The sequence below is a fragment of the Bombina bombina genome, chromosome 4 (genome assembly GCF_027579735.1).
Source record: "Bombina bombina isolate aBomBom1 chromosome 4, aBomBom1.pri, whole genome shotgun sequence".
Taxonomy (NCBI): Eukaryota; Metazoa; Chordata; class Amphibia; order Anura; family Bombinatoridae; genus Bombina; species Bombina bombina.
Genome location: NC_069502.1, coordinates 796,262,845 through 796,275,735, shown reverse-complemented (window position 1 = coordinate 796,275,735; position 12,891 = coordinate 796,262,845). Strand labels below are relative to the sequence as shown.

The following is a 12,891-nucleotide window of genomic DNA, read 5'->3' as shown; positions in this document are numbered from 1 at the left end:
GATGCACACCAGTCTAGCCATAAAAGGAAGTGCAGGAAATGAGCAGCATCCCCCCACAATGCACCATAGTCAGGAAGAGAGGTGAGTAAAATGGCTGCCAGCAGCACATGGCAAACACAATAGGGGAAAAACCTTGACAGGTACAGAGGCTTTTGGAATACTAGTGCTATGTTTTCCCATGTCAGGTACAGGGACTTTTAGAATACTGGTGCTGTATTGTCCCCATGTCAGGTATAGGGAAGGTTGAAATTCTAGTGCTGTAGTTTCCCTATGTCAGGTATAGGGTCTTTTGGAATATTAGTGATATATTGTCCCCATGTCATATATAGGCGGTTAGAATAATTGTGCTGTATTGCCCCCATGTCTGGTATAGAGGCTTTTGGAATATTAGTGCTGCACTGTCACCATATCAGGTAAAGGGGATGTTTTAATACTAGTGCTGTATTGTCACCATGTCAGGTATAGGGGCTGTTGGAATTTTATTTTAATCTAATTTTAAAAAGAGAGCATGGATGCAGGAAAATGTAAGTATGCCAATATTTTATGTTACATGTTACATGATACAAGCAGAAGATCAGTGGCTAATAAATGTGTCAGAGTAGGAAATATTTGACAATATTAAAGGGATACTGAACCCATTTTTTTTTTCTTTCATGATTCAGATATAGCATGCAATTTTAAGCAACTTTCTAATTTACTCCGGTTATCAATTTTCTTTGTTCTCTTGGCATCTTTTTTTGAACAGGTAGGAATGTTAGCTTACGAGCTGGCACATCTTTGGTTCAGCACCTGGGTACAGCTTGCTGATTAAATGCTAAATGTACCCATCAATCAGCAAGTGCTTTCCAGCGTGCTGAACCAAAAAATGGGCTGGCTCGTAAGCTTACATTCCTGCTTTTTCAAATAAATATACCAAGAGAACAGAGAAAAATTGATAATAGGAGTAAATTAGAAAGTTGCATAAAATTGCATGCTCTATCTGAATCATTTGGGTTCAATGTAGGTGAGTTTGTGTGTGGTGTTTCTGTAGGACACAGGGCACAAAAAATAGATGATGTGATATAAAAACTGAATCTGCTTTATTTGTACAGATGAAGATAACGCTGATATAATTAAATTTGAGATAACAGAAGATCTGTGTGTGACACGTCAGTTTGGAGCCCAGAATCAGGAAACCAATGACAGTATCAGCTCAGGTGAGTGTCCATGTGTGTTGTGTCTGATGCAAGAAATTTATAAATGAGTGTCCACGGGTGTTGTGTCTGAGGCACCCAAGTTACAGATGAGTTTGCATGTGTGGTGTGTTTGAGATACCCAAGTTTCAGGTGAGTGTGCACATGCTGTGTCTGATGCACCCAGGTTACAGGTGATTGTTTATAACATTGTGCTCACACAGGGAGTTATTTATGAATCAGCACTGATTGGCTAAAATGCATGTCTATCAAAAGAACTGAAATAAGGGGGCAGTCTGCAGAGGCTTAGATACAAGGTAATGTATTAATATAACCTTGTTGGTTATGCAAAAACTGGGGAATGGGAAACAATGGGATTATCTTTCCTTTTAAACAGTACTACTTGTTCTGTGCAGCTGGTGGCAGCTCTTGTTTTTGTACTTCATTTGCCCACTTTGTTGTTTCCTGCTTTTCTAGATTTTCTTTCTTTACTTGTCTATATGTATAATACAGCGGCACTGGGGGGTTCAAGGTAGGTGGGATAAAGCTGTGGATTGTAGAGGTGGGCAGGAAGTATAATCCCACTTGTGATGATTCAGAGGGCTCTGACCTTCATAAAAGAGATGCATTGATTGTGTAAGCATAAATTATGTTTTCTTTTATCAGATGGTGAGAATCCACAAGTCATCACATGTGGGAATTTCCTCTTATCATTGTTGCTTCCCGGAGGTTTCTTCTGATCTTTCTCAGAAATGTAAGGAATATATTCACTCTGCTATTAAAAAAAAAAAAGTTAGCTTTTATGCCTCCAGCTGTGAAGCGCATATGCATGTTAGTATTGGACGTTGAACGCTCTTTGGCTTTACCTCTAAAAGTTACCCATTCATGATATGGGTGTTTATGACTAGGATTCCTTCTCTGAGGACAGACTTTCTGAGTCTAAGGAGCCTGCTGCTGCTGTGTCAGAATTTGTGTTTAATATCAGGCTTAAGGAAATTCATGCTTTGTTAGTGGACCTTTTAAATACTTTAGAAGTAGAGGATTTTCCTGCTACAGTTAAACGGATTGATACATTCTTTAAGGTAACTCTCAAACAGTCTAATTCTTTTCCCCATTTTTTATTGAGTTTGTGAACTAATTTCTAAGGAATGGCAGAAGCCAGGCATTCCTTTTTCTCCATTTGTTAAGTTGCAGACTATGGCCCATAGTTATTAAGGTCTGGCGGACCTGATCCGACACTGCGAATCAGGTCCGCTAGACCTCGCTGAATACGGCGAGCAATACGCTCGCCGTATTCAGCATTGCACCAGCAGCTCACATGAGCTGCTGGTGCAACGCCGCCCCCTGCAGACTCGCGGCCAATGGGCCGCCAGCAGGGGGGTGTCCATCAACCCGATCGTACTCGATCGGGTTGATTTCCGGCGATGTCTGTCCGCCTGCTCAGAGCAGACGGACAGGTTATGGAGCAGCAGTCTTTGTGACCGCTGCTTCATAACTGCTGTTTCTGGCGAGCCTGCAGGCTCGCCAGAAACACGGGGCGTCAAGCTCCATACGGAGCTTGATACATATGCCCAACAGTTCCCTCCACCCTTCAGCTAGTACAGACTGCACTACGTGTAATAGCATGCTGACTGGTATGCACTTCCATCATCCACACGCTGGGAGGAAGTATAAGATTCTGCATAGGCTGTCATGCCTTAGTACCTACGTGATCTATGTACTGATGTGTCCGTGTTCCCTGATGTATGTGGGAAAAACATCGACCACCTTTCGTGAGAGGATGGCGAATCATCGCCATGCGATCAGGCAAGCGATTGAGAAACGTGAGTCTGATCAACCTGTGGCTCGACATTTTCTCCAGGCAGGACACACAGCTGCAAGTCTAAGGACCAAAACATTTTTTCTACCTTATTCCATTAGGGATGAATGTTATTATGATAAGTTTTCCACCAACTAAGTAACTCCACTTCCAATACCATTTTCTATAATCAACTATAGAACAGTCGTTATGTTAGTACAAACAAGCTTGAGATGAAGTTAATGGATATATAGTTGACAAAATAAATTGGTTATGAGGTTCACTGTGTAAATAGGAAATATTAAGGGTCTTATCTTGTGCTTTCATAGCACTTTTTTAAATAGACGGGATAGATAAGTTTTTATAATACACGTCAGTCCGATGCTATCGGAGTTGCTGGCCCCTGACATGCGCATATTTGGGTGTACTACGTGTTGATATATGTCAACACGCAGGTGGAGCTATGTTAATTAGCCACGCGGCAGAGAAGGAGCAGTGACACGCGCAAGGGGGAGCGGCCTCCATGGCACCGGAAGTGACGTGAGCACATACGGGGGTTTATAGGTAAGCGGTTAGGAATAGTTTGTTAGGAGCCTTTTGGGACAAAATAATTTTGGCAAATACCCATTGAAAAAGACACCAATAGGTGTCGAAACGTCTGGAATGCTGTAATACATCTCTTGTGAATAATAAATAAATATTGACGAAAAGACCGGAGAGTGAAGCGTTTTCTTCCTTGGGGTTGAACGTAAATCTACATTTTTCCACGCAGCACCCCGGCAGATGATCCTTGGAACAGTGAGTGCACTATAACTGTTATTGCTCTATATATATATTTATATATATATATTATTCCAAACAATGGTGTAAGTGCACTCTCACCAACTCTTGCAGCTTGTCAGGGTGCTATAAGGTTAATAATATTATGTAGCAAAAAAGCACTCACTGAACAGTTCCAACTGTGACAAAAAGTTTTAATTAAAAAATGTGACGTTTTGGGACAGCAACAGTCCCTTCCTCTGACAAATTAACAATGTGAAAATGCAGGCCTTAAATAGGCTCCAAACTACCCTCCCCTAGTGATTGACCAATCATGGCCAAAGATACATCACACACCTTACATAGTGACCAATAACTATCAATGATAAAAAACTACTAATGTATGTAGTGATTCAAGTGAATAGTAATAAAGCAATTTAAACTTGGACCCCCGTATTGTTAATAGAAAGGGGCAATCTCATTCCAACCAGACCTAAAAGTCAACAAAAAATTGATAACTGTATAAACAAGACCGTAGATAAACAGTAAGAATGGGGATCGTGATTCAACCAATCAGCTTCGCCCTGGCTCATGGAGATCGTAATTCCACCAACCAGCAGTGTTCTGACTCCTGGGGATCGTAATGTCACCATTCAGCGACGTTGTGGCACCCAGGGCTCAATACGTCATATTTATATGCTCACAAACTACGCCCAACTGTCACTAGGGACGCACACTGCCTCACAAAAAGTAAAATGTCACATTATTATAATCCCAAATAAAAACTCTCGCCCAGAGCGCTGCATATCTATGACCCAAATCACTATAAGGCCGCCCAAAGATCACCAATGTTAAATATACATCAGTGGCCAAAACCGATCTGTGTTTGTATCAGATCAGCCATCTCAAGCGGCACCAAAAACGGACCATCAATGTCATATTGCCTCAGAGTCGTCAATCTGCACTAGAGAATTAACATAAATAAGTACGCCCTGTCAGTGCCGCACATGATTCTTCTGCTACAGCCTTCATAGCAAAGGTAAATAAAATGCCGAGAACTATCCAATCCTCAACTAGGACCGCCCCCATGTAGGCGTATCAAAACACTGCCAAGTGTGAACCGATTCTACGTGTTATACTAACACTGATAAGCGCACCCATCATCCTCATACTGTTAGCACTCAACTGTATATGGCTGTCGTCTCTCAAACAGCAGGCTCTCTACATAAACAGTATAAGTGCAAGTTGCACTATCGGACCGGCAATTGATTCCATCATGACACGATCCACCTCCAGTCTTCCAGAAACAAACAGACGTGCTAAATCAAATATTGAACCATACATGTCATTATTATCTATCTCATTGCGTGAACTAAATGTATGCAAGCTCGCCTATAGTACCCAAATCACAAAGCTAAATAAGAGAATAAAATAGAATAAAGCCGAGAAGTAGAGCTCAAAATAGAGCAAAAAATAAAGCAAAAAATATGACAATTTAAAAACATCCATTATCAACACATAATGAATGACATCCCTAAGTGAGCAGTATATTGCTACCACCCCTGTGTGAAAATCAAAATATTGTCTAAACTAAATAAATGGAGTCTCAGCTCCTATAATGGATTCAAAAGACTAAATAGCCAAAAACATCAAAACAAATGTATCCATCATTACATAATTTGAATCCAGATATTTCTATCTGACAACAAAAACACATTATAGTGTTGAATGTCGGTATGGAATGAGACAAACCCCCCAGGTAAAAAGCAACACGGGGGTGTCAAAAGAAGTGTATAAGTGAATAAATAAAGTTAAAATAAGGTAAAATTAAAAACAATAAGCCCATATAATGGACAAGGTAATTGCAACATGATGATCAGAGTGCCACCTATGAATCTCCCATAGAGGCAATATAGGACAGAGAATTAGACCTTATCAACAGTGGTAATGTGCTCATAATTCAATCATAATGTTATAGAAGTACCACATAGAGATATAAAGCATATATCAGAATAAAAGAAAAAGAAAGGAAAGAAGAAAAATCAAAAAAGGGAATGTAGAAAAAGAAAAGAAAAAAAAAAAGAGGAGGGTGAGAAACAGACCAAGAAAAAAGAGAAAAAGAAGAACAAAGAAAGAAACAGGAGACGAAGAAAGAGAAAAGAAAGAAAAGAAGAATAGAGAAAATAGGGGAAGAAATAGAAAAATAGAAGAATAAAAATAAAAATAAAAAAAAATAAAAAATAAAAATTAATAAAAAATAAATAAATAAAAAATAGAAACATAGAAAAATAGAAAAAATAGAAAAAAAATATAGAAAAAAAAGTAGAAAAATAGAAGGGGAGGAGAGAGAGAGAGAAAGGAGTAATGGATCATGGACTCCCAATGGTGTAGAACATCAAACACCCCACTGGTGTTTCATGGACCTCACAGTTCATAGATAACATTGCCATCCTGTGTGGGTATTGAGACCCCTGGGGCAGAGGGTACCCAGTTCATAGATCCATCTAGATTCTTTGCGTAGCAGCATGTTTCCTCTGTCTCCTCCCCTTCGTGGAATCGGTACGTGGTCGATCAGTCTAAACCTCAGGTCATTGACAGTGTGCCCTGCCTCCAAGAAATGTCTTGCCACAGGCTGGTCTGCCTTTCCATTTCTTATGGCTAAACGAATACTAGACCTATGGTTTGCCATCCTCGTTCTAGCATCGTCAGTCGTTTTGCCAATGTAAAATTTTCCGCAGGGGCAATTCAGGAGATAAATTACTAATTGAGTAGTGCAGGTTAGATAATACTTAATCTCATATGTTTTTATTGCAGTGGGATGATAACTGGCTCTCACTTTCGTCATCCGGAAAGCAATAAAACATATGAGATTAAGTATTATCTAACCTGCACTACTCAATTTGTAATTTATCTCCTGAATTGCCCCTGCGGAAAATTTTACATTGGCAAAACGACTGACGATGCTAGAACGAGGATGGCCAACCATAGGTCTAGTATTCGTTTAGCCATAAGAAATGGAAAGGCAGACCAGCCTGTGGCAAGACATTTCTTGGAGGCAGGACACACTGTCAATGACCTGAGGTTTAGACTGATCGACCACGTACCGATTCCACGAAGGGGAGGAGACAGAGGAAACATGCTGCTACGCAAAGAATCTAGATGGATCTATGAACTGGGTACCCTCTGCCCCAGGGGTCTCAATACCCACACAGGATGGCAATGTTATCTATGAACTGTGAGGTCCATGATACACCAGTGGGGTGTTTGATGTTCTACACCATTGGGAGTCCATGATCCATTACTCCTTTCTCTCTCTCTCTCCTCCCCTTCTATTTTTCTACTTTCTTTCATGTAATTAGCAAGAGTCCATGAGCTAGTGACGTATGGGATATACATTCCTACCAGGAGGGGCAAAGTTTCCCAAACCTCAAAATGCCTATAAATACACCCCTCACCACACCCACAAATCCGTTTTACAAACTTTGCCTCCTATGGAGGTGGTGAAGTAAGTTTGTGCTAGATTCTACGTTGATATGCGCTCCGCAGCAGGTTGGAACCCGGTTTTCCTCTCAGCGTGCAGTGAATGTCAGAGGGATGTGAGGAGAGTATTGCCTATTTGAATTCAATGATCTCCTTCTACGGGGTCTATTTCATAGGTTCTCTGTTATCGGTCGTAGAGATTCATCTCTTACCTCCCTTTTCAGATCGACGATATACTCTTATATATACCATTACCTCTACTGATTCTCGTTTCAGTACTGGTTTGGCTTTCTACTACATGTAGATGAGTGTCCTGGGGTAAGTAAGTCTTATTTTCTGTGACACTCTAAGCTATGGTTAAGCACTTTTATATAAAGTTCTAAATATATGTATTCAAACATTTATTTGCCTTGACTCAGGATGTTCAACGTTCCTTATTTCAAACAGTCAGTTTCATATTTGGGATAATGCATATGAATAAATCAATTTTTTTTCTTACCTTAAAATTTGACTTTTTTCCCTGTGGGCTGTTAGGCTCGCGGGGGCTGAAAATGCTTCATTTTATTGCGTCATTCTTGGCGCGGACTTTTTTGGCGCAATTTTTTTTTTTCTGTTTCCGGCGTCATACGTGTCGCCGGAAGTTGCGTCATTTTTGACGTTTTTTTGCGCCAAAAGTGTCGGCGTTCCGGATGTGGCGTCATTTTTTGGCGCTAAAGCATTTAGGCGCCAAATAATGTGGGCGTCTTTTTTGGCGCTAAAAAATATGGGCGTCACTATTGTCTCCACATTATTTAAGTCTCATTATTTATTGCTTCTGGTTGCTAGAAGCTTGTTCACTGGCATTTTTTCCCATTCCTGAAACTGTCATTTAAGGAATTTGATCAATTTTGCTTTATATGTTGTTTTTTCTATTACATATTGCAAGATGTCCCAGATTGACACTGAGTCAGAAGATACTACTGGAAAATCACTGCCTGGTGCTGGATCTACCAAAGCTAAGTGTATATGCTGTAAACTTTTGGTAGCTGTTCCTCCATCTGTTGTTTGTATTGAATGTCATGACAAACTTGTTAATGCATATAATATTTCCTTTAGTAATGTTACATTACCTGTTGCTGTTCCGTCAACATCTAATACTCAGAGTGTTCCTGTTAATATAAGAGATTTTGTTTCTAAATCCATTAAGAAGGCTATGTCTGTTATCCCTCCTTCTAGTAAGCGTAAAAGGTCTTTTAAAACTTCTCATTTTTCAGATGAATTTTTAAATGAACATCATCATTCTGATTCTGATAATGGTTCCTCTGGTTGAGAGGATTCTGTCTCAGAGGTTGATGCTGATAAATCTTCATATTTATTCAAAATGGAATTTATTCGTTCTTTACTTAAAGAAGCATTAATTGCATTAGAAATAGAGGATTCTGGTCCTCTTGATACTAAATCTAAACGTTTAAATAAGGTTTTTAAATCTCCTGTAGTTATTCCAGAAGTTTTTCCTGTCCCTGATGCTATTTCTGAAGTAATCTCCAGGGAATGGAATAATTTGGGTAATTCTTTTACTCCTTCTAAACGTTTTAAGCAATTATATCCTGTGCCATCTGACAGATTAGAGTTTTGGGACAAAATCCCTAAGGTTGATGGGGCTGTCTCTACTCTTGCTAAGCCTACTACTATTCCTACGGCAGATAGTACTTCCTTTAAGGATCCTTTAGATAGGAAAATTGAATCCTTTCTAAGAAAAGCTTACTTATGTTCGGGTAATATTCTTAGACCTGCTATATCTTTAGCGGATGTTGCTGCAGCTTCAACCTTTTGGTTAGAAGCTTTAGCGCAACAAGTAACAGATCATAATTCTCATAGCATTGTTAATCTTCTTCAACATGCTAATAACTTTATTTGTGATGCCATCTTTGATATCATTAGAGTTGATGTCAGGTATATGTCTCTAGCTATTTTAGCTAGAAGAGCTTTATGGCTTAAAACTTGGAATGCTGATATGTCTTCCAAGTCAACATTGCTTTCCCTTTCTTTCCAGGGTAATAAATTATTTGCTTCTCAGTTGGATTCTATTATCTCAACTGTTACTGGAGGGAAAGGAACTTTTTTACCACAGGATAAAAAATCTAAAGGTAAATTTAGGTCTAATAGTCGTTTTCGTTCCTTTCGTCACAATAAGGAACAAAAGCCTGATCCTTCATCCACAGGAGCGGTATCAGTTTGGAAACCATCACCAGTCTGGAATAAATCCAAAAAACCAAACCAAAGCCAGCTCCCAAGTCCACATGAAGGTGCGGCCCTCATTCCAGCTCAGCTGGTAGGGGGCAGATTACGTTTTTTTTCAAAGAAATTTGGATCAATTCAATTCACAATCTTTGGATTCAGAACATTGTTTCAGAAGGGTACAGAATTGGCTTCAAGATAAGGCCTCCTGCAAAGAGATTTTTTCGTTCTCGTGTCCCAGTAAATCCAGCGAAGCCTCGAGCATTTCTGAAATGTGTTTCAGATCTAGAGTTGGCTGGAGTAATCATGCCAGTTCCAGTTCTGGAACAGGGGCTGGGGTTTTATTCAAATCTCTTCATTGTACCAAAGAAGGAGAATTCCTTCAGACCAGTTCTGGATCTAAAAATATTGAATCGTTATGTAAGGATACCAACATTCAAAATGGTAACTATAAGGACTATCCTGCCTTTTGTTCAGCAAGGGCATTATATGTCCACAATAGATTTACAGGATGCATATCTGCATATTCCGATTCATCCAGATCACTGTCAGTTTCTGAGATCCTCTTTCCTAGACAAGCATTACCAGTTTATGGCTCTGCCTTTTGGCCTAGCAACAGCTCCAAGGATTTTTACAAAGGTTCTCGGTGCCCTTCTGTCTGTAATCAGAGAACAGGGTATTGTGGTATTTCCTTATTTGGATTATATCTTGGTACTTGTTCAGTCTTCACATTTAGCAGAATCTCATACGAATCGACTCGTGTTGTTTCTTCAAGATCATGGTTGGAGGATCAATTTACCAAAAAGTTCATTGATTCCTCAGACAAGGGTAACCTTTTTAGGTTTCCAGATAGATTCAGTGTCCATGACTCTGTCTCTGACAGACAAGAGACGTCTAAGATTGATCTCAGCTTGTCGATACCTTTAGTCACAATCATTCCCTTCGGTAGCTTTATGCATGGAAATTCTAGGTCTTATGACTGCTGCATCGGACGCGATCCCCTTTGCTCGTTTTCACATGCGACCTCTTCAGCTCTGTATGCTGAACCAGTGGTGCAGGGATTACACAAAGATATCTCAATTGATATCCTTAAAACCGATTGTACGACATTCTCTGACGTGGTGGACAGATCTCCATCGTTTAGTTCAGGGGGCTTCTTTTGTTCTTCCGACCTGGACTGTAATTTCAACAGATGCAAGTCTGACAGGTTGGGGTGCTGCTTGGGGGTCTCTGACAGCACAAGGGGTTTGGGAATCTCAGGAGGTGAGATTACCAATCAATATTTTGGAACTCCGTGCAATTTTCAGAGCTCTTCAGTCATGGCCTCTTCTAAAGAGAGAATCGTTCATTTGTTTTCAGACAGACAATGTCACAACTGTGGCATACATCAATCATCAAGGAGGGACTCACAGTCCTCTGGCTATGAAAGAAGTATCTCGAATACAGGTATGGGCGGAATCCAGCTCCTGTCTAATTTCTGCGGTTCATATCCCAGGTATAGACAATTGGGAAGCGGATTATCTCAGTCGTCAAACGTTACATCCGGGCGAATGGTCTCTTCACCCAGAGGTATTTCTTCAGATTGTTCAAATGTGGGGACTTCCAGAAATAGATCTGATGGCTTCTCATCTAAACAAGAAACTTCCCAGGTATCTGTCCAGATCCAGGGATCTTCAAGCAGAAGCAGTGGATGCATTGTCACTTCCTTGGAAGTATCATCCTGCCTATATCTTTCCGCCTCTAGTTCTTCTTCCAAGAGTAATCTCCAAGATTCTGAAGGAATGCTTGTTTGTTCTGCTGGTGGCTCCAGCATGGCCTCACAGGTTTTGGTATGCGGATCTGGTCCGGATGGCCTCTTGCCAACCATGGACTCTTCCATTACGACCAGACCTTCTGTCACAAGGTCCTTTTTTCCATCAGGATCTCAAATCCTTAAATTTAAAGGTATGGAGATTGAACGCTTGATTCTTAGTCAAAGAGGTTTCTCTGACTCTGTGATTAATACTATGTTACAGGCTCGTAAATTTGTATCTAGAAAGATATATTATCGAGTTTGGAAGACTGACATTTCTTGGTGTCTTTCTCATCATTTTTCCTGGCATTCTTTTAGAATTCCGAGAATTTTACAGTTTCTTCAGGATGGTTTGGATAAAGGTTTGTCGGCAAGCTCCTTGAAAGGACAAATCTCCGCTCTTTCTGTTCTTTTTCACAGAAAGATTGCTAATCTTCCTGATATTCATTGTTTTGTACAAGCTTTGGTTCGTATAAAACCTGTCATTAAGTCAATTTCTCCTCCTTGGAGTTTGAATTTGGTTCTGGGGGCTCTTCAAGCTCCTCCGTTTGAACCTATGCATTCATTGGACATTAAATTACTTTCTTGGAAAGTTTTGTTTCTTTTGGCCATCTCTTCTGCTAGAAGAGTTTCTGAATTATCTGCTCTTTCTTGTGAGTCTCCTTTTCTGATTTTTCATCAGGATAAGGCGGTGTTGCGAACCTCTTTTAAATTTTTACCTAAGGTTGTGAATTCTAACAACATTAGTAGAGAAATTGTGGTTCCTTCATTGTGTCCTAATCCTAAGAATTCTAAGGAGAGATCATTGCATTCTTTGGATGTAGTTAGAGCTTTGAAATATTATGTTGAAGCTACTAAGAATTTCCGAAAGACTTCTAGTCTATTTGTTATCTTTTCCGGTTCTAGGAAAGGTCAGAAGGCCTCTGCCATTTCTTTTCATCTTGGTTGAAATCGTTAATTCATCATGCTTATGTCGAGTCGGGTAAGACTCTGCCTCAAAGGATTACAGCTCATTCTACTAGGTCAGTGTCTACTTCCTGGGCATTTAGGAATGAAGCTTCGGTTGATCAGATTTGCAAAGCAGCAACTTGGTCTTCTTTGCATACTTTTACTAAATTCTACCATTTTGATGTGTTTTCTTCTTCTGAAGCAGTTTTTGGTAGAAAAGTACTTCAGGCAGCTGTTTCAGTTTGATTCTTCTGCTTATAATTTCAGTTTTTTTCATTATAAGATTTAAACTTTATTTTGGGTGTGGATTATTTTTCAGCGGAATTGGCTGTCTTTATTTTATCCCTCCCTCTCTAGTGACTCTTGCGTGGAAAGATCCACATCTTGGGCAGTCATTATCCCATACGTCACTAGCTCATGGACTCTTGCTAATTACATGAAAGAAAACATAATTTATGTAAGAACTTACCTGATAAATTCATTTCTTTCATATTAGCAAGAGTCCATGAGGCCCACCCTTTTTGTGGTGGTTATGATTTTTTTGTATAAAGCACAATTATTCCAATTCCTTATTTTTTATGCTTTCGCACTTTTTTCTTATCACCCCACTTCTTGGCTATTCGTTAAACTGATTTGTGGGTGTGGTGAGGGGTGTATTTATAGGCATTTTGAGGTTTGGGAAACTTTGCCCCTCCTGGTAGGAATGTATATCCCATACGTCACTA

The 12,891-nt window shown here is 39.8% G+C and overlaps 1 protein-coding gene across 1 annotated transcript in view; it reads left to right on the top strand.

Moving 5' to 3' along the window:
- Positions 1-452: 452 nt before the first annotated feature.
- LOC128657869 (oocyte zinc finger protein XlCOF26-like) overlaps positions 453-12,891 on the top strand; it is a gene marked incomplete at its 3' end in the record, with an annotated part of 167,905 nt that continues 155,466 nt past the window's right edge. Inside the window, exons 1-2 of the mRNA XM_053712298.1 lie at positions 453-459; positions 1,092-1,196. Coding sequence (XP_053568273.1) covers positions 453-459; positions 1,092-1,196 — 112 coding nt within the window. The remainder of the gene's footprint in view (positions 460-1,091; positions 1,197-12,891) is intronic.